The sequence below is a fragment of the Lactuca serriola genome, chromosome 1 (assembly GCF_051521515.1).
Source record: "Lactuca serriola cultivar US96UC23 chromosome 1, Lser_US96UC23_V15, whole genome shotgun sequence".
Taxonomy (NCBI): domain Eukaryota; kingdom Viridiplantae; phylum Streptophyta; class Magnoliopsida; order Asterales; family Asteraceae; genus Lactuca; species Lactuca serriola.
This window is the reverse complement of record NC_136408.1, coordinates 149947540-149967701: the sequence shown is the minus strand read 5'-3', so window position 1 is coordinate 149967701 and position 20162 is coordinate 149947540. Positions and strand designations below refer to the sequence as shown.

The 20162-nt window shown below is 39.7% G+C and overlaps 1 protein-coding gene across 1 annotated transcript; it reads right to left on the bottom strand.

Annotated features, from left to right (window-relative positions):
- Nucleotides 1-1750: 1750 nt before the first annotated feature.
- On the bottom strand, nucleotides 1751-18104 carry LOC145071366 (uncharacterized). The gene is made up of 3 exons (XM_079018268.1): nucleotides 17615-18104; nucleotides 17248-17315; nucleotides 1751-1936 (listed from the first exon to the last, which is right to left on the bottom strand). Exons 1-3 carry the CDS (start codon nucleotides 18018-18020, stop codon nucleotides 1904-1906), a joined length of 507 nt encoding a protein of 168 aa, XP_078874394.1. The 5' UTR covers nucleotides 18021-18104; the 3' UTR covers nucleotides 1751-1903.
- Nucleotides 18105-20162: the final 2058 nt, after the last annotated feature.

The window sequence follows — 20162 nt, the reverse complement described above, 5'->3', positions numbered from 1 at the left end:
CTAATTTCTTAATTATTAATTAAAACATTATTAAATTTATTATTTAAATTAATATCATATTAATTTAAATACCACGTCGGGGATAATTATTTTTAAGATACGACTGCTGTCACGTATTCTAATATGAGGATCACCGTTAGCACTTCTCAACTCAACCGAGCACACACATTTGAGGTGACTTCATACCACCATATTTTCTAAGGGGGGGGGGGGGAATACAAGTAAAACACAAGTAATTTTGTGTTTAAAAATATAATTTTGCTTATTATATTTTCTTATCGTTAACATGCATTTGAACGTGACACTTATTATATACGACAAACAATGTGACTACTAGACTTAGAAACAATTTACAAAACATGTTAAGACGCAACTACTTTACAAGCACAGATTATAACATGGAAAATGAACCTATCAACTATATTAAGTATAGTTTATGGAACGAACATACTACTTTTACCAAGTTAAATGTTATTAACAAAAAGGTTTTTCGTTGTATTATTCGTGAATTCGTTGAGGGAACAAATTTGTGAGAGACGTTTTCGAGTACTTACCTATGTACCTAGGGAAGTCTAACCTTATGAACCAAAGTATCCTGGGCGGAGAGCGTGAGTTTGTGTATAGATCTATACGGGACTGACAATCTAGCACCCTGAGCTACAGTCGTTCTGGGTGACAAACGTCATTAACATTAACGACGTCTGAAGAACGTCGTAGGGTTTAACGTCCATCAATATAGTTATAAGGACTCACATGGATATAACATGGCCTCGTTCACATAATAATATACTTAACAAACAGTCATCATGGTTAGTAACAATGTGATTACTTAGTATATACATCAGGGTGATATAAAATTAACATCCGGCATTTAGTGGGATGCGTGACTTCCGCCTCATTTCATGTTTCTTGTTTGGTTGTGGGCTTAGGGCAGAATCACCCAATCGACTGTATGGTCGATCTAGATTTCTATAAAGGTAGAACATGGATTTGCTATTGATCTCTCAAAACTGCGAAAGACGTTAAGGCCCTCGACTTCTTCTCATCTAGTCAACCATGCAGGCCCATTAATTTGTCACACATGGCACAAGAGGGCAAGACAACCTTATATTGTGTGTATTGGACTTGTATCTAGACTGATGGCAAATGCACAAAATTGCAACTTTTTTGTTCTACCTTTTATGTTAGACGAGAACTTGATCTCGATCTCAATTGTGCAAAAGACTTGCTATCCCTTATCATCCATATCACCAAATAGGCCTATAAAGCTTCTTCACTATTAACCAATGTCCCGTGTAACAAAATTAATAATCAAGTAACCTATCTTCCCGAGTTCAAAATTAACCATTTCAACCTACAATTTGTTCCATTAACTGTGAACGAAAGTGCCAAAATCGTAATACTCAATGCCACTAACGACCGTGAAATTATCATTTTAACACGATATAGAACATTTCCCCAATTAACAGTTTCTTAAATGATAATCGAGATTCCAGTTCAGTCTGCAATTGAGATTGTTCCTTTTAGAAATCTATATAAACTATTTTTCAATGACCAGAGAATATATATCGGGTATGTATGTAATTGTGACAATCATTTGTTGATGATGTGATGGGAATGGTATGTGGGGTGGTCCAACCAGATAGTGACACAACTCTGCTAGACTACATCATATTACAATTTACATCATATTCCTTACATGTGTATTAATTAACTCAAAAACCATTCATATTGTTTTCCACCTATTTTTTTTGCAATCAAAGATACAATTATCAAAACAAAAACAGAAAAGATATGTCGTTACTAGACATGACAAGAAGTTTACCATCTTAATTCTTCTGTAAATGCATGTATTGTTGAATTCAGACAGCCATTCAGCCTCTCTTTCTAAAGCATTTTCATGTCAAGGATGAGACCTTGAAGATTCCCCCTTACCCTATGTAAAAGTAAGAAAATTTTAAAAGTTACGTAAGTATATAGAGATATGATACAAAATTCTATGACTTAACGACTCATCATGACGCCATGACACCATAGTCGACTATATTTCCCTTGCTTCTAAGTTCTTAGAACATGGAAGACCATAAACATTTATTATAGGTTATGCATGGAAATGTGAGAACTTGAACTTATGGACTTTGACACACAATAGTAATACAATACAACAAGATCTCCTTAAATTTGTTTGTACATATTATAGTAGTAATTTAGAATTATTAGCAAGTTTAACTTTTTGCATTTGAATAAGTGAGACTTGGTCATTGTTAGTCCGAGTCTTAAGAGTAGTGGAATTAGTTTCCTGTTTTCCCGTTAAGTTTTCCTTTATAACCTCAGGGGTTGTAACGTTATTTTTCTATCTCTTTTTCACTTTCAATTTAGTGAATAAAAGTCTTCCAGCTTTGAAGCATTGTGCTGTGTTTTTCTTTCCTTCTTTGCCCCTGTTACTGTTCTATTGCTAATCACAGATTGTAGGCTTGTAAAAGGCCAAAATTTGGTATCAATGCAAACATATAGACATCCGTTTTCATTTCATTCGTGAGTGCATTGAAAATGGTGAGATCACAGTCACACATGTATGCAGCAGGGCACAAAAAGCTGACATTTTGACAAAAGCATTAGGAAGACTGATGTTTGAAGAGATGAGAAGTTCAATTGGCATGGAGAAGGTATGCAAATTCTAAATTACAGGGGAGAATGTAGTAGTAATTTAGAATTATTAGCACGTTCAACTTTCTGCATTTGAATAAGTGAGACTTGGTCATTGTTAGTCCGAGTCTTAAGAGTAGTGGAATTAGTTTCCTGTTTTCCCGTTAAGTTTTCCTTTATAACCTCAGGCATTGTAACGTTATTTTTGTATCTCTTTTTCACTTTCAATTTTGTGAATAAAAGTCTTCCAGCTTTGAAGCATTGTGCTGTGTTTTTCTTTCCTTCTTTGCCCCTGTTACTGTTCTATTGCTAATCACAGATTGCGGGCTTGTAAAAGGCCAATATTTGGTATCAGAGCAAACCTAGTACATGCCCAAATATCAGCCTAGAAAAGAAGAAATGGCAGGCAGTGGTAGCAATGGGAATGGTGACAAAGATGGGCAAATCACTCTACACTATCGGATGTTGACTAGAAGCAATTACAGTACATGGGCAATTAAGATGAGGGTCTTCATGTTGGCTCAAGGTGTTTGGGATGCTGTAGAACCCAGAACAGCCGACACTCTCGTTGAAACAAAGAAGGATAACATGGCATTGGCTTCCATTTATCAGGGAAGACCGGAGGACCTGCTCATGACATTGGCAGAGAAAAAGACTGCCAAGGAAGCTTGGGATGCTATCAAAGTTATGTTTGTAGGAGCCGATAGAGTGAAGGTGGCCAGAATTCAGACGTTGAAGGCTGAATTTGAAGCGTTAAGCATGAAAGAGACGGAATGCGTTGATGATTTCACTGGGAAAGTGATCAACACTGTGAGTACTCTACGCACCCTGGGAGATAAGATTGAAGAAGCTTAGGTAGTGAAGAAATTACTTAGAGCTGTATCATCCAAATTCGTCTAGATTGCCTCAACACTTGAGCAATTTGGAGATTTGGAATCTATGTCCGTCGAGGAAGTAGTTGGTAGGCTTAAGGCATATGAAGAAAGAATGAAAGGTCGTGGGGATGGTGACGATCGAAAGTTGTTGTTGACCCACAAAGAGTGGACTGAAAAATACAAGAAAAAGGCTGAGGGAGACTTGTAACAAAATAAATTTTCAAACAAAATTTTCATTTTTAATTTCGTAAAACACATGTCATTTTAAATAAACAGCATTTAATAGTCAACAAAGTTTTCAAAACATTATCAAAATCCAGGATCCCCATTCGTGACTCTTTTCTCTAGTGTGTACAATCGAGCCGCCGCCTTCCTGCGATCCTGATAAGAACTTGAAACACATAACACATAACACGGTAAGCACGAAGCTTAGTGACTTACCCAAAATACCACATACAACACATATTAGCCACTCGAGGCTATAACTCTGTTTGACCCTCTGGTCAATGTGTCTCAGTGAGACCCTCCAGTCCCACAACTTAGTGGACCCTCTGGTCCTAAGCTCGTTGGACCCTCCAGTCCGGTCTGCTTGAGCCTCCCGGCCTCATGAATCGTTGGACCCTCCGGTCCAGTCTAAAAACTCCGCATAGCATAAATCACAAAGACATAATGCATAGCATGTCACATACAACAGGATAACATAATACTCAATGTAAGCACATACGACCTTCCGGTCACACATAACTACCACTCAAGGTAACGTAGAGTGAGAAGACTTACCTCGAATGATGAACGGCTCCTACAATTGTCGCCGTTGCGCACCAGCCTCTACCTCTGAGCCATATCTACAATGATCTCAAATTAGGATCTAATTCCCAACTCTCATTCTCTAGGTCTAAAGGTAGTCGACTAACTAGTCCATAAATAACCCCAAACCCATGGGGCCCCCCAAGGCCCAATAATAAATGGACTCTACCGAGGCCCAACTCTCAAGTCCAAGAGGCTAGCCCAACTCAAGGGCCCAAGGCACATATACATATTTCTCTGGTCCAAATCTCTAGCACAAAAAGCCCAAACTCCAGGCCCAATATAAGACTTAGCCAAAAAAAGTCCACAGTGGGGTTACGCGCGGCGTACCTCCCTTGGTACGCTCAGCGTACTCCATCGTACACGAATCCTGATCGAGGACACCAACCTAGTACGAGGGGCGTACTAGATTTACGCTCAGCGTACGCCCAGATTTACTTTTTCAACTCGTTTGGTCTTAATAATTAAGACCATAGCTATACTCTTAGATCTGGATTCCATAAAGGCTCACACTCAATAAAGCTCGTGACTTTAAGCCTTTGCATGGCTGATCAAGTCCCAAACACAAAAACTCTCACTCTTTACTACCCAAAATTCTCATATCTCATGCATGGATTGATTCCAACATCCAAAGACTCATTTTTATGAATCCTTCCCACTAGAAACACCTAAAGGGACATATATTAGGCTATGGAGCTTTACAACTCATAAAGCTTCAATCTTTCGGACCAAAAACCCCCAAAATGGACCCAAAACAAAACTAGTACAACAATAAGCAAGTTTCAAACTTGATACCTCTGGAAGATGCACCAACAAGAGTAGATCATAGATCCAAAAGCTAGATGCTCAAGCTATTCTCTTTCAAAGCTCCTTCTTCAAAGGCCAAACATAATAAGTCATCACCCCACTAGATCCATATGAGAAACCCACCAAGATTCAAACTTTATGCTTTCTGGAGCTAGATCAACATGATTAGGGCTTAGAACCACAAGCTCCAAGCCAAGCAATGCTTCCTCAAGAAACTCCTTCTTCCACAATATGCACCAAAAACTCACTAAATCACCAAAATGCTCAAGAATCACTCAAATGGAGGCTTAGGGTCGATTTCTAGGGTTTAGAGGGATGGAGGCTGAAGGTATTAGGGTTAGGTTATGAGATAAGGACCTTAACTAGGGTCCAAGACCCTAAAATAGCGTTCAGGTCTGTTTAGCGTATGCCCAGCGTCCATATGGTACACCCAGCGTACTCTGAAGAACATTCGCGACCCTCCTTGGTCAGTACACCCAGCGTACTCCAAATTACGCCCAACGTACTCTAAATTACGCCGAGCGTACTCGGCTAAACCACAAAACTTCTGAAGGCCATAACTTCTTTGTTATAAGTCCGTTTCCGACGATCCTTATATCCAGGGAAAGCTAAAGAGAAGCCCTACACTTCTATCAACTTTATTCCTCCTGAATCCCACTCGAACTCAAATCCAAAATTCATGAAAAGCCCGAACCAACGCCTTAACAATACATTTGGGCTCTAAAGCACAAATCGAACTCCTTTATCACACAACCTACCTCACCTACATCCCAAAAGGGCATAACCTTTCTCTTTCAATGCCTCAAAACCTTCTCATACTCGGATTAAGGACCACGGGCCTTAAATCACAAAATAATCCAGAACAGGGTGTTACAATTCTCCCCCACTTGAAATAGATTTCGCCCTCGAAATTGCTCCTTATAAACACATAGGTCGAACCCAATGATTCAGGAAGAACCATCAAAAGAACCCCATATCATACAACAATCTCTTCCAAAAACACTTAAACCCAACAGGAACTCCCGACCTCGAAGAGGGACAGACCCTTCTGCCGTTGCGGTACTCAATCTGCCTCTCCAGAACTTGAAAACTCTACTGGTCTGTCTCCCTGCCAGACCACCCTCGCAATATCATCATGTTAATCGCTCATCAAATAACGTACTCTAAGAATACTCTACCAATTCTGATTCTCTAATTGATCCCGGTCCCAAATCAAAAGGGATGGAAAGGTCATATCCCACTAAGGACCCACTACCTGAAAAATTATCATAACTCTTCTGATGGAATGATCCTCAAAACTCTATCCTTAGTGACAAGAAAGCGGTCAAGCCAGCTCGGAACGATCCTCTGGCACCCTAAATCATAAGCCCCAATTCCTCTCAAATGTTCCATCCGACACTAAACACCAGGTCAACTCCCGACCCTACAGTTTGACCTTCAAGGGCTACCCACTGCACACCCAATAAAACGATTCACCGGCTTCCTTCTCACAATAACTATCTCGGCCCAACGTGACACACAAGTCACAAAGTTCGCTTTATCCCAAGCGAATACTACAATCCCCACTGAAATCGTCTCACCCTCGACCCCTGTCGTTTACTACTCATTAGCTTCATACATCTCGTGTTCCGTCCCATACAAACAAACTGACCCACACAGGTCTAAAACATCAGATGACACACAATACCCCTCAAAAGGAACCCACCTCTAAGCTCGGAATCTCATCTTGCCTTCACATTACACCATTAGAGCCAAATCAAACTCAAGAGTCTGGCTCGACGCGAAATTGGAATCACTTGTCCCAATGAAGCTCTCAACTCATAACCCACGACTCTCACCTTTCGCGTACATCACTACATCCAATCCCTTCTGAATGCGATAACCACACCTTAACTCAGAATACAACGACTCCCGACCATTAGGGAGACCCCAGTCTCGCCCATGTCCTGTCTACCAGATTCCCATAGACTCACTAATAAGGCTACCCAAGCCTAGGAACTCCTCTGTGTCATGCTCTGGCTAGTGAAAACTACGGCTCCCCGTAGTTCCACAACACTCTCTCACTGACAAGTGAAAGCTACGGCTTCCCGCAGTTTCACAATGTTCCCTCACTGCTTGGCAAATACTACGGCTCCCCGTAGTATCGCCACATCATCTCGCTGGCTGGTAGATACTACGGCTCCTCGCAGTATCACCACACTCTCTCGCTAACCAGCGAATACTGCGGCTCCCCGCAGTATCACGACACTCTCTTGCTGACTAGTTAGTACTTCGGCTCCCCGCAGTACCCTGATACCCTCTTCCACTCAAGCACTCGGAACTTCAAAATATTCTCATCTGACACGTTGAAACACGAAGGAAAGATCACTGATTGAAAACACCTTGACTAAATTCCGAAGTTGCATCCTCTACTGATCACCACCCAGCGAAACTACTCATTCCGACTCTGAAATTGGTTGACAGATCCACAGTTTCCCCTCCTGAAGTATAGATCACAATCTATACCTATACCCACAAATCTCGGCTATTGCACCCTGAACTCATGGACCCAATCTCCTCGAACTCAACATTTGCAAATCTTGAAAAAAAAATCCCTAGCCATAACAAATTCTCTGACCAACGACCAACCGCTGTGGATTCACTCACCCTTTCGTAAGCACATACACATACATCATCTTGCATCGAACTTCACCTCTTTCACCAAATATCCAGGTTTCATGTGTCCGCACTGTAAATCTTCATAACCAATCCTATAACCACACTTTAACGGATTGTTGGTCCTCTCAATAGAATACCTAGTTCTCCCCCACTCAGGGTTCGAACCATCACCAATTGGTATAACAACAATCTATTGCATAGACTGTTTCACCAGGTATCTCACACTGAATCTTCGAATGTGTCACGTAATCGCTTTAATGATCTTCCCGATGGAAACCAAGAAACTCCACATATCTCAACATTGACCAAAAATCTCAGAATCCTCCCAGCGTGACTGCCTTTATTGATCTCGAAGCCTCAAACCGATACATCGTCGGGTACCTCACTGCTTCGAATTAAATCTGACTCTCGATCCGGTAAATCATGCACAATCACACACCTCGACTCTGGCTCCTCGACCCGTTTTCCAAAATCGGAAATACTCATAAAATCAATAGACCTCACTCTCATTTTCGATACACAACGTACACCACAGGGGCCACTGCCCCGATATACTCCTCTTAGCCACCGGGAACTGCCAAAAAATAATACATAACCCTCAATAAAGCACCTCTTTGTTCTTATCCATCTTAGTCCCACTAATGATTTTCTCATGGGATAAGAATACGTCGCAACAAACATACTACCCAAATATTCTGGTGAAAAGGTTGCAACCCCTTGCTACCCCACCGCATCTACCTCCAACTCTGAAATCGGAAGCTCAATATCCCTCCTGCTTCTCACAGAAAATAGCACAACTCTGGTCACAGAAAGTGGCATCTCTGTTATCGGTCGACTGCTCAACTCAGACCGCAATCTTAAAAAAAACACCACCTCTACTTATCCTTGAGTCTTGCGACTCCAAATGACATCTCACCAAAAATTCCTCGAGAACTAACTCGATTTCCCTCTCAAGGTATGGTCCATCGAAATTCATTCAAATTGGCCCTCTGGCCCCATACCCTTTCATATTTGATCTCAGTGTAACCAAACAAAACGGAATAACTGGTAGAACTGGTAACACTAACCACCGACCACGGTCATGGTACTCGAACCAAGTGGCCACCTCTCGGTATGATATAAATCATGGTGCTCGAACCATGTCATCTCTTCTTAATCTACTACAAAGCATGGTACTCGAACCGTGACATCACTTATCAACCTGTTGCCAATCATGGTACTCGAACCATGAAATCACTTCTCAACCTGCTACCAATCATGGCACTCGAAAAATGACATCACTTCTCAATCTACTACCAATCATGGTACTCGAACCATGACTTCACCTCTTAATCTGCTACCAATCATGGTACTTGAACCATGACATCACTTCTCAATTTGCTACTTAAAATCTCCAGAATACTCCCTGCATCAAGCATGGGTCCTCTGCTTTCAGTAGTACGGGCCCATACTACCTGCCACATCTACCCGTACTTTCCACACGGACCATCCCAGATTTCCTAAGTAGCTACTCAACTTTATCGTTCGTCCATCTCGTTACATGTGTTCACTCCCTAGCGAAAAGCTCTACCCTGTCAGCGCACTCATCTGACCATGGTCACCCCTTAGGCTCTTTCTAGGTGCTCACACTTCCCTGCCATCAGCTGCTGAAGAACTCCTAATGATGCCAGCCGTCTACCTCCTGAATATCGTCATATTCACTTAGTAGCTGACTCCCATCATCGAGAGTTCCACAAAGCACGAAGCAAGCAGCATTCGGGCATCGAATAATCTCTATCAACACGCATCACCACTCTAGGTTACAACTCCACTTGGTACACTCGTACTCAAAAGATATCACCGAGCTCAAGCAACTCCACCCCTCATGGGTATCCGACTATCTTCTCAGTAGGCTCCTCAACTGCTCATCTAGGTATTTATCCTAGATTACTCCTCTACTCAGATCCCTCTCTAAAAGGATTCCTCTTGGATACTCATACTCCGCACATACTCAAAAGCAAATCATAGATAACAGTAACTCCTAGGCTAAGGCATCACAAATCAGGCCACTCTAGCCCTAAAATATGAAGTACCTAGCCTAATCTCTAGCATGCATAACATATCACATATCATTCATAACACACAACGTAAGGGTATTTTGGGAAATCACCGTTCGGGCACTGGCTGATTGTACACACTGCTCGTTTCCTCTTTCTCTTAAAATTCTCTTACTCATTTTTAGAAAAACCGTTCCTTTTGAAAACTTTTCTCAAATCCTCAGTTTGAGTCCAGACATACCCGAAGGTGTATCCGAATCCCTCAAACCAAGGCTCTGATACCAATTTGTAACACCGTAAATTTTCAAACAAACTTTTCATTTTTAATTTCATAAAACACATGTCATTTTAAATAAACACCATTTAATAGTCAACAAAGTTTTCAAAACATTATCAAAATCCAGGTTCCCCATTCGTGACTCTTTTCTCTGGTGTGTACAATCGAGCCACCGCCTTCCTGCGATCCTGATAAGAACCTGAAACACATAACACATAACACGCTAAGCACGAAGCTTAGTGAGTTACCCAAAATACCACATAAAACACATATTAGCCACTCGAGGCTATAACTCTGTTTGACCCTCTAGTCAATGTGTCTCAGTGAGACCCTCCAGTCCCACAACTTAGTGGACCCTCTGGTCCTAAGCTCGTTGGACCCTCCAGTCCGGTCTGCTTGAGCCTCCCGGCCTCATGAATCGTTGGACCCTCCGGTCCGGTCTAAAAACTCCGCATAGCATAAATCACAAAGACATAATGCATAGCATGTCACATACAACAGGATAACATAATACTCAATGTAAGCACATACGACCTTCCGGTCACACATAACTACCACTCAAGGTAACGTAGAGTGAGAAGACTCACCTCGAATGATGAACGGCTCCTACAAATGTCGCCGTTGCGCACCAGCTTCTACCTCTGAGCCATATCTACAATGATCTCAAATTAGGATCTAATTCCCAACCCTCATTCTCTAGGTCTAAAGGTAGTCGACTAACTAGTCCATAAATAACCCCAAACCCATGGGCCCCCCAAGGCCCAATAATAAATGGACTCTACCGAGGCCCAACTCTCAAGTCCAAGAGGCAAGCCCAACTCAAGGGCCCAAGGCACATATACATATTTCTCTGGTCCAAATCTCTAGCACAACAAGCCCAAACTCTAGGCCCAATATAAGACTTAGCCAAAAAAAGTCCACAGTGGGGTTACGCGGGGCGTACCTCCCTTGGTACGCTCAGCGTACTCCATCGTACACGAATCCTAATCAGGGACACCAACCTAGTACGCGGGGCGTACTAGATTTACGCTCAGCATACGCCCAGATTTACTTTTTCAACTCTTTTGGTCTTAATCAGTTAAGACCATAGCTATACTCTTAGATCTGGATTCCATAAAGGCTCACACTCAATAAAGCTCGTGACTTTAAGCCTTTGCATGGCTGATCAAGTCCCAAACACAAAAACTCTCACTCTTTACTACCCAAAATTCTCATATCTCATGCATGGATTGATTCCAACAGCCATGGACTCATTTTTATGAATCCTTTCCACTAGAAACACTTAAAGGGACATATATTAGGCTATGGAGCTTTACAACTCATAAAGCTTCAATCTTTGGGACCAAAAACCCCCAAAATGGACCCAAAACAAAACTAGTACAACAATAAGCAAGTTTCAAACTTGATACCTCTTGAAGATGCACTAACAAGAGTAGATCATAGATCATAAAGATAGATGCTCAAGTTATTCTCTTTCAAAGCTCCTTCTTCTTCAAAGGCCAAACATAATAAGTCATCACCCCACTAGATCCATATGAGAAAACCACCAAGATTCAAACTTTATGCTTTCTGGAGCTAGATCAACATGATTAGGGCTTAGATCCACAAGCTCCAAGACAAGCAATGCTTCCTCAATAAACTCCTTCTTCCACAATATGCACCAAAAACTCACTAAATCACCAAAATGCTCAAGAATCACTCAAATGGAGGCTTAGGGACGATTTCTAGGGTTTAGAGGGATGGAGACTGAAGGTATTAGGGTTAGGTTATGAGATAAGGACCTTAAATAGGGTCCATGACCCTAAAATAGCGTTCAAGGTCTGTTTGGCGTACGCCCAGCGTACTCCGAAGAACATTCGCGACCCTCCCTGGTCAGTATGCCCAGCGTACTCCAAATTACGCCCAGCGTACTCTAAATTACGCCCAACGTACTCGGCTAAACCACAAAACTTCTGAAGGCCATAACTTCTTCGGTATAAGTCCGTTTCCGACGATCCTTATATCCACGGAAAGCTAAAGAGAAACCCTACACTTCTATCAACTTTATTCCTCCTAAATCCCACTCGAACTCAAATCCAAAATTCATGAAAAGCCCGAACCAACGCCTTAACAATACATTTGGGCTCTAAAGCACAAATCGAACTCTTTTATCACACAACCTACCTCGCCTACATCCCAAAAGGGCATAACCTTTCTCTTTCAATGCCTCAAAACCTTCTCATACTCGGATTAAGGACCACGGGCCTTAAATCACAAAATAATCCAGAACAGGGTGTTACAAGACTCAAAACAACAAAAGTGGAATCGAGGTGGTTTGAATGGGTCGCGTGGGCGTCGCGGTAGAGGCAGAGGTAGAAACGGCGGTGGCCGGGGTGGTCGAGGCAAAGGTGGCTCAAATCAACAGAAGGAAGGAAATTTAAATGCCTCAAGCAGTCGCGACATGAGTGATATACAATGTTATAATTGTCAGGAGTACAGTCACTACGCAGCAGAGTGTAAGAATCCTCGAAAGGAACGGAATCATGAAATCAACTTGATTCAGGAACAACACGATGATGAGCCAGCCCTGTTATTAATGGAGTTCGGAGAAGAAAATAGGGTATTTCTGAATGAAGAAAATCTGAGCCCGCAACTGCAATCAAATGGTAATACTCGAAGACCCTCTCGTATCTGGTATTAATACAGGTGCTAGCAATCACATGACAGGCGATAAGTCAAAATTTAAGAATTTAGATGAATCAATTCGTGGTTATGTGAAGTTTGGTAATGAATCACGAGTCAGAATTGAGGGTAAGGGCTCAATTGTGTTCAAATGTAACGAGGGAAGTCAACGTAAACTTGATGAGGTCTACTACATTCCAGATTTATGTAGTAACATCATCAGTTTAGGGCAATTAGCAAAGGGTGGAGATGAAATCAAAATGAAGGGCTCGTTTCTATGGGTCTATGATTCATTTGAGAAACTGTTAATGAAGGTTCAACGATCAGCAAATAGACTCTATAAGATCGAGCTTGAAGGGTTTGCTGGTGTGTGTCTCTCTGTAGAAGTTGATGACTTGTTATGGCTATGGCACAAACGGTTGGGCCACATCAACTTCAATTCAATGAAGCAAATGGCAGAGAAGAATCTGATCGTTGGACTCCCAAAAATCAATATTCCCTCCCAACCATGCAAAGGTTGTTTGCTGGGAAAGCAGACAAGGAACCCGTTTCCACTGCACGCGTCATTTAGAGCAAAGAAAAGGCTTGAACTCATTCATGGAGACCTATGTGGGCCAGTGTCTCCACCCACACCATCAGGAAATAGATATTTCATGCTGATTGTAGATGACTTCAGCAGGGTGATGTGGGTCTATCTCATGAAGACGAAGGACGAGGCCCTAGAGATGTTCAAGGTGTTTAGAAACATGGTGGAAACTGAAACAGGGGAGAAAGTCAAAGTTTTCAGAACGGATCGGGGTGGTGAGTTCCTGTCAAACGAATTCACTAGGTATTGCAAAGAAACTGGTTTAACAAGGCACTACACGTCTCCGTACTCACCACAGCAAAACGGGGTGGTAGAAAGAAGAAATCGAACTGTTCTTGAAATGGTGAGATGCAACTTGAAGACGTTGAAGATGCCAGACGAGCCATGGGGTGAAGCAGTTTCACACTTTGTTTATGTATTAAACAGATCACACACCAAGGCATTAAAGGATTCAACTCCATTCGAAATGTGGACAGGAAGAAAACCAAACATTGATCATCTCATAGTGTTTGGTTGTTTGGCTCATAGGAAGATTGCAAAGAGCCATTTAAGGAAGTTGGAAGACAGAAGCATGCGTCTTGTCCCTCTTGGAGTTAAAAAAGGATCAAAGGCGTACATATTATTGAATCCAGAAACTGGGAAAATCTATATAAGTCGTGATGTGGTGTTCGAAGAGGACCGTGGATGGAATTGGAACGAAGGTGGAAGAGAAAGATCACATTCTGGTATCAGCTTCACAGTTAATGGATTTGATCTCACCGAAGAATTTCAAGAGGATGAAGAAGATTGGGATCCGAATTCGGGTGAATTTGAATACGGGTCACCACAAAACGGGTCTAGCAGTGAAGAGACAAGTTCGTCGGGTCACCCAACTTTAAGCCCGATGAATACCCCTATAAACTCACCAATTATCCCTAATTCCCCAAATTCGACAAACACTTCACCAAATTCATCGATCGGGAGTACAGTCTCAACTTCTACCGGTGGTGGCGCTCCTAAAAGATATAGATTGTTGTCCGATCTATACGAGAACACAGAAGAAATACACATCCCAGTCGAAGAACTCCTCATGATGCGAAGTAATGAGGAACCCACTTCCTACAACGAAGCTAGCAAGAAATTGGAGTGGCGAGAAACTATGAACGCTGAGTTAAGCTAGATTGAGAAAAACAATACGTGGAAGTTAGTTGATTTACCGAAAAATCGAAAGGCGATTGGCTTAAAGTGGGTGTTCAAGCTCAAACGGGATCCAGAAGGCAATGTAGTCAAACACAAAGCTAGAATTGTCACGAAAGGATATGTTCAACAACATGGAATCGATTTCAGCGAAGTCTACGCACCAGTGGCGAGAATCGATACAATTCGATTAATTCTAGCACTTGCCGGCTCAAATGGTTGGAAGGTACACCATCTAGACGTAAAATCGGCATTTTTGAATGGAGAGTTAAAAGAGGAACTATACGTTTCTCAACCAGAGGGCTATCAGAAGAAGGGTGAACCTCAAAAGGTTTACAGACTCTCCAAAGCCCTTTACGGACTCAAGCAAGCTCCTAGGGCATGGAACTCGTGCCTGGATCATCACTTGAAGAAACTAGGTTTTACCGGGTGTGCCCATGAATACTCTGTCTACGCAAAGAAGATGAATGGAGACACTCTTTTATAGGAGTGTATGTAGATGATCTGCTAGTGACGGGGAGCAATCATGAAGATATTCAGAGATTCAAAAAGGATATGAGTGACCAATTTGAGATGAGCGATTTGGGACTTTTGACCTACTATCTGGGAATAGAGGTGAACCAGAAGGGTGAAGGGATCACATTGAAGCAAGAGTCTTATGCCAAGACTCTGTTAGCCAAAACGGGTATACAAGACTGCAATCCTGCACAAACACCAATGGAGCACAAGCTAAAATTGCTCAAAGAAGAAGAGGGAAGTGAAGTGGTAAATCCCACAGAGTACAAAAGTCTTGTTGGTGGTCTAAGGTACTTGACCCATACCCGTCCTGACATTACATTTGCTGTGGGTATTCTAAGTAGATTCATGGAAAAGCCGAATGTCAAACATCTCCAAGCTGTAAAGGGTATAATGAGGTATGTGAAGGGTACTCTAAGCCATGGTCTGAAGTATTCAAGAGGAGATAAAAGGGTCAGTTTAACTAGTTACACAGATAGTGATTTGGCAAAAGATGTTAATGATAGGAAGAGTACAGGTGGTATGACATACTACATCAATGGAAATTTGATAACTTGGGCGTCTCAAAAGCAAAGGTGTGTGGCACTCTCTTCCTGTGAAGCAGAGTTTATGGCAGCTACTATGGCAGCTTGCCAAGGGATTTGGCTAAGAAGACTGGTGAGTCACAGGACAACAAGTACCCCTAGTAGAGATGAAGGTTGATAACAGGTCTTCACTCGAATTGATGAAGAACCCTGTTTTTCATGGGAGAAGCAAACATATAGACATCTGTTTTCATTTCATTCGTGAGTGCATTGAAAATGGTGAGATCACAGTCACACATGTATGCAGCAAGGCACATAAAGCTGACATTTTGACAAAAGCATTAGGAAGACTGATGTTTCAAGAGATGAGAAGTTCAATTGGTGTGGAAAAGGTATGAAAATTCTAAATTACAGGGGAGAATGTAGTAGTAATTTAGAATTATTAGCACGTTTAACTTTCTGCATTTGAATAAGTGAGACTTGGTCATTGTTAGTCCGAGTCTTAAGAGTAGTGGAATTAGTTTCCTGTTTTCCCGTTAAGTTTTCCTTTATAACCTCAGGCATTGTAACGTTATTTTTGTATCTCTTTTTCACTTTCAATTTAGTGAATAAAAGTCTTCCAGCTTTGAAGCATTGTGCTGTGTTTTTCTTTCCTTCTTTGCCCCTGTTACTGTTCTATTGCTAATCACAGATTGCAGGCTTGTAAAAGGCCAACACATATATGTGAATCAGCTAAACAAATGTGGGACATGTTAAAGAATAAAATCAAAGGATCAGAAGATGTCCATAAAAATAGAAGAGTACAAGGCCTAAACGAATAAAACAATTTTAAAGCATCAGCGAGAGAGTCACTAACTGAAACCCTTGACTTGTATAGTATGCTTGTTAGCAAGTTGAAAAGGCTTCAATTGCAAAAAAAAATATTAAATTCATGTCTAGTGTAGGAGGTCAATAGTAAACAGTGAGAACAATAATCTAAATAACTAAATATGTTAGCAATTTATCAATACATGGAGAATAAATATAACACGAAAAAACTGATTGTTTAAAGTCCAATAAAATGTGGTCAAACATTGCAATTGATTAGAGGGGAACCAATCACCTTGGGTAATCAAATAATAGTTCATGATTATATAAAGTTTATCGGACGAAATGAAAACTATGAAGCAAACCCCAGTGCATTTGTGGCAAATTAATCTGATTTAAAGGCTGAGGAAAATTAGGTTCCAAAAAATGTGATGAAATTCCACAAATTTATGAAGAATGCAAACAGAGGAAATCATCTTTTAGAAAAGATTACAAACAACCACCTCCATTTAACACCTTCTAGAATGCTAATCCAATATCAACAACTCAGCAAAAGGATCAAGTATTTGATTTTTCAAATTTTAATATTTCTATTAATGAACTCAGAAAGCATCTTGTAAATGTTATCTCTAAACATGTAGAAAGGGAGGCCATTGAGGAAAAGACTAAGGCTGTAGTAAATAAGTACAATAGAGGCATTGTATGATTAAAATTCTCAAAAAGAAAACTAAATAGACTCCATCGATGTCAAACATTTGAATTGTAAATATTTTGAAAATTAATTTTGTTGTTATAGAAAACTTGTATATTCAAAAGATACAACCAAATGTCCTTAAAAGGAAGGCTCTATTTTGGGTGTCAAAATGTATACCTCGCATGCACGACGAAGTATGTCAGGCTTCCTTGGGGATAGAGCTCTAAACCAACCCTTCTGTTTTGCTGAAAACATATAAAAAGTAATATGTTAATATTTATCAACAAACATCCACTTGGACAAACCAATTTGTATTGGGTCCCAATCCAACATATCAAGACTTAACGACATAACATAGACCTATTCAGACGGATCAATTCATTTAAAAGTTAGAAGTAGAAATTTTATTTTTCATATTTTATAAAAAAAACTTTTATAAATGGGTCATTATCCATGTATTTAAAGAAGTTTGGTAATGGATGAGATCATTACACTTACAAATAAGACATGACAATAAAATATATTTAACAAAATTGACATCTACCTTGAAAACTAGGTCCATCTACAACGAATTTACGATGATAGGGAAACAAGCTATTGCCACGTGAAGAAAACCGCTTGTTGTTTAGGATGTATTGTCCTGTTATTGTTTGAAAAGGAGAGAGATCTCCAACAATTATGTGATTCCATGACTTGTAATAACCCAATGCATCTTCTTCTCCTCCTTCTTCTTCTCCATCATCATACACAAGGCTCACCCCACACTCCTTTACAGATTCATAAAACGGCTCTGTAATAGTAATACAAATGTGGTCACCAGCTTCCATCTCATTCATCCCAAACATCCAATGACTTAACATCACCCTACACTTTCGATTTAGACTATATCTGTCATTGTAACGCTCATATATCCACATACGGTTTTTTGTTATATTACTAATGGTGACCATTGGCCATGTAGGGAACTGATCATCTACAGATTAAGGCGTTTGATCCAAAGTTCGCCATGTGTGCAGAGAGCAGAAATTAATTCCTGTAAGGAGCTTGTTTGGAGATGATAATGATGAGGATGATGGAATGGTGAATGATATTGATGGCCCCACAATTCTATACATAAAAAAACTCGGCATCTCCTCCGCCACATATATTGTGCTAAATACAACATAAATTAATCAATCACCATAATAATTATGTTATACGTGTTATTATATATCTATACTAATAAATAAAACCCATTTTCTGCCACATGCCATGTCCTCATTAATTTGGACACATGACATTTTAATAGATTTTTAGAATTTATTTAATTCCACATGTAATTTTCTGATTTGTTTACATATCACAACTTATTTCGGTTACAATACTGAGAGATGTAATATTTCCTTGAAAAAGAATTGATATATTTATAATGTAATAAATGTCATAATTAATGAGAGCTCTAAAATTGATATTGATATTAAATATTGATATTAAATTTAATATTTAAATATTGATATTAAATTTTTATTTTTAATAAACCCGTGTAGTATACGGGTCTCACACCTAGTGTATATATATATATATATATATATATATATATATATATATATATATATATATATATTAAAGTTATAAAATTTTTTAACAGTAAACTGCATTAGGAAGTTGGCAGAATTGGTCCATGTTTATTATGTGACAGAAGTGGTCCGCTTCTTTTATTGAATTACAGTTTGGTCCCTTAATAATCTAATTATTATTATTATTATTATTATTATTATTATTATTATTATTATTATTATTATTATTATATATATATATATATATATATATATATATATATATATATATATATATATATATATGTTATGAAGAAAAGGAATAATAAACTTGTCATTTTTTTGGCAAAATTGGTCCCTATATTATTATTGGGCTTCAAAGTTAGGAATAATAAATCTCGATGTTTTTTGGCAACTTTGCTCCTCATTCTTTAACCATTTTGACACTTTTGGTCCTTGCAACCAATATTTTTACACTTTTTAGGAACCTTTTAATATTTATAATTCGGCCACAAAACTTTAACGGTTTGACAACTTTGATCCCTTTTCTAAGAAGTTGCAAATTCCTATCCCATTAAATCCTTAGCCATTTTGACACTTCTGGTCCTTGCAGTCAAAATTTTTACATTTTTTTCATAAAAACTGGATGTTTTTTTGGCAAATTTGCTCCTCATTTTTAACCATTTTGACACTTTTGGTCCTTACAATCAATATTTTTACACTTTTTAGGAACCTTTTAATCTTTAAAGTTTGGCCACAAAACTTTAACGATTTGACAACTTTGATCACTTTTCTAAAAAGTTGCTAATTCCTACCCCTTTAATTCTTTAGCCATTTTGACACTTCTGGTCCTTGCAGTCAAAACTTTTACATTTTTTCATAAAAACATGAAAAAAACGGTCTGGGGCAAAGTCCGAGATTTTCATCCTTGCACTTTCTACGTTTGTCATATTTATCGATTCGCAAACAAGATTGAAAGTTTCTGGCCCCCGCGTAGCAGGGGTAACATTTCTAGTTCATATAAAGTCAAGAGTTAAGTTAACTAGACAAAACCTGGATTACAAATTCTGAAGAACTGTGGTTTTCGTTAAGGAAGTCCAAATTATTCCAGCACAAGCTACGTAATACCTTTTGCTCAATACTCATCATTGCTTGGATTTTGAGCATACCTTCAACTTCAAATGACCCGAGTTTGCAATCTAACCATGTGTAATCTTTCCAGTTTACTGATAATTAGAGTGGGGACATTTCTGGATCAAATACAACTTTGTCAACATAATACCCGTCATTAGGATTAATAAACAACTCTTTTATTGTACGTGGAGGATACTCGACTAAGTTCAATTTTTTACACTTTCCCATACTAAGTGTCTCAAGTCTAGGAAGGGTTCTCACGCTACTGGGCATGGAATTGATAGGATTTTCATCTAAATATAAGTGCTTTAACATGGATAGACAGCTAAAGTCCATGGGAAAGGAATCATGTGACATATTATTATTTGCAAGTGACAACTTTACTAAAGACTTCGGTAAAGACATAGCAAAGGACTTCAAATC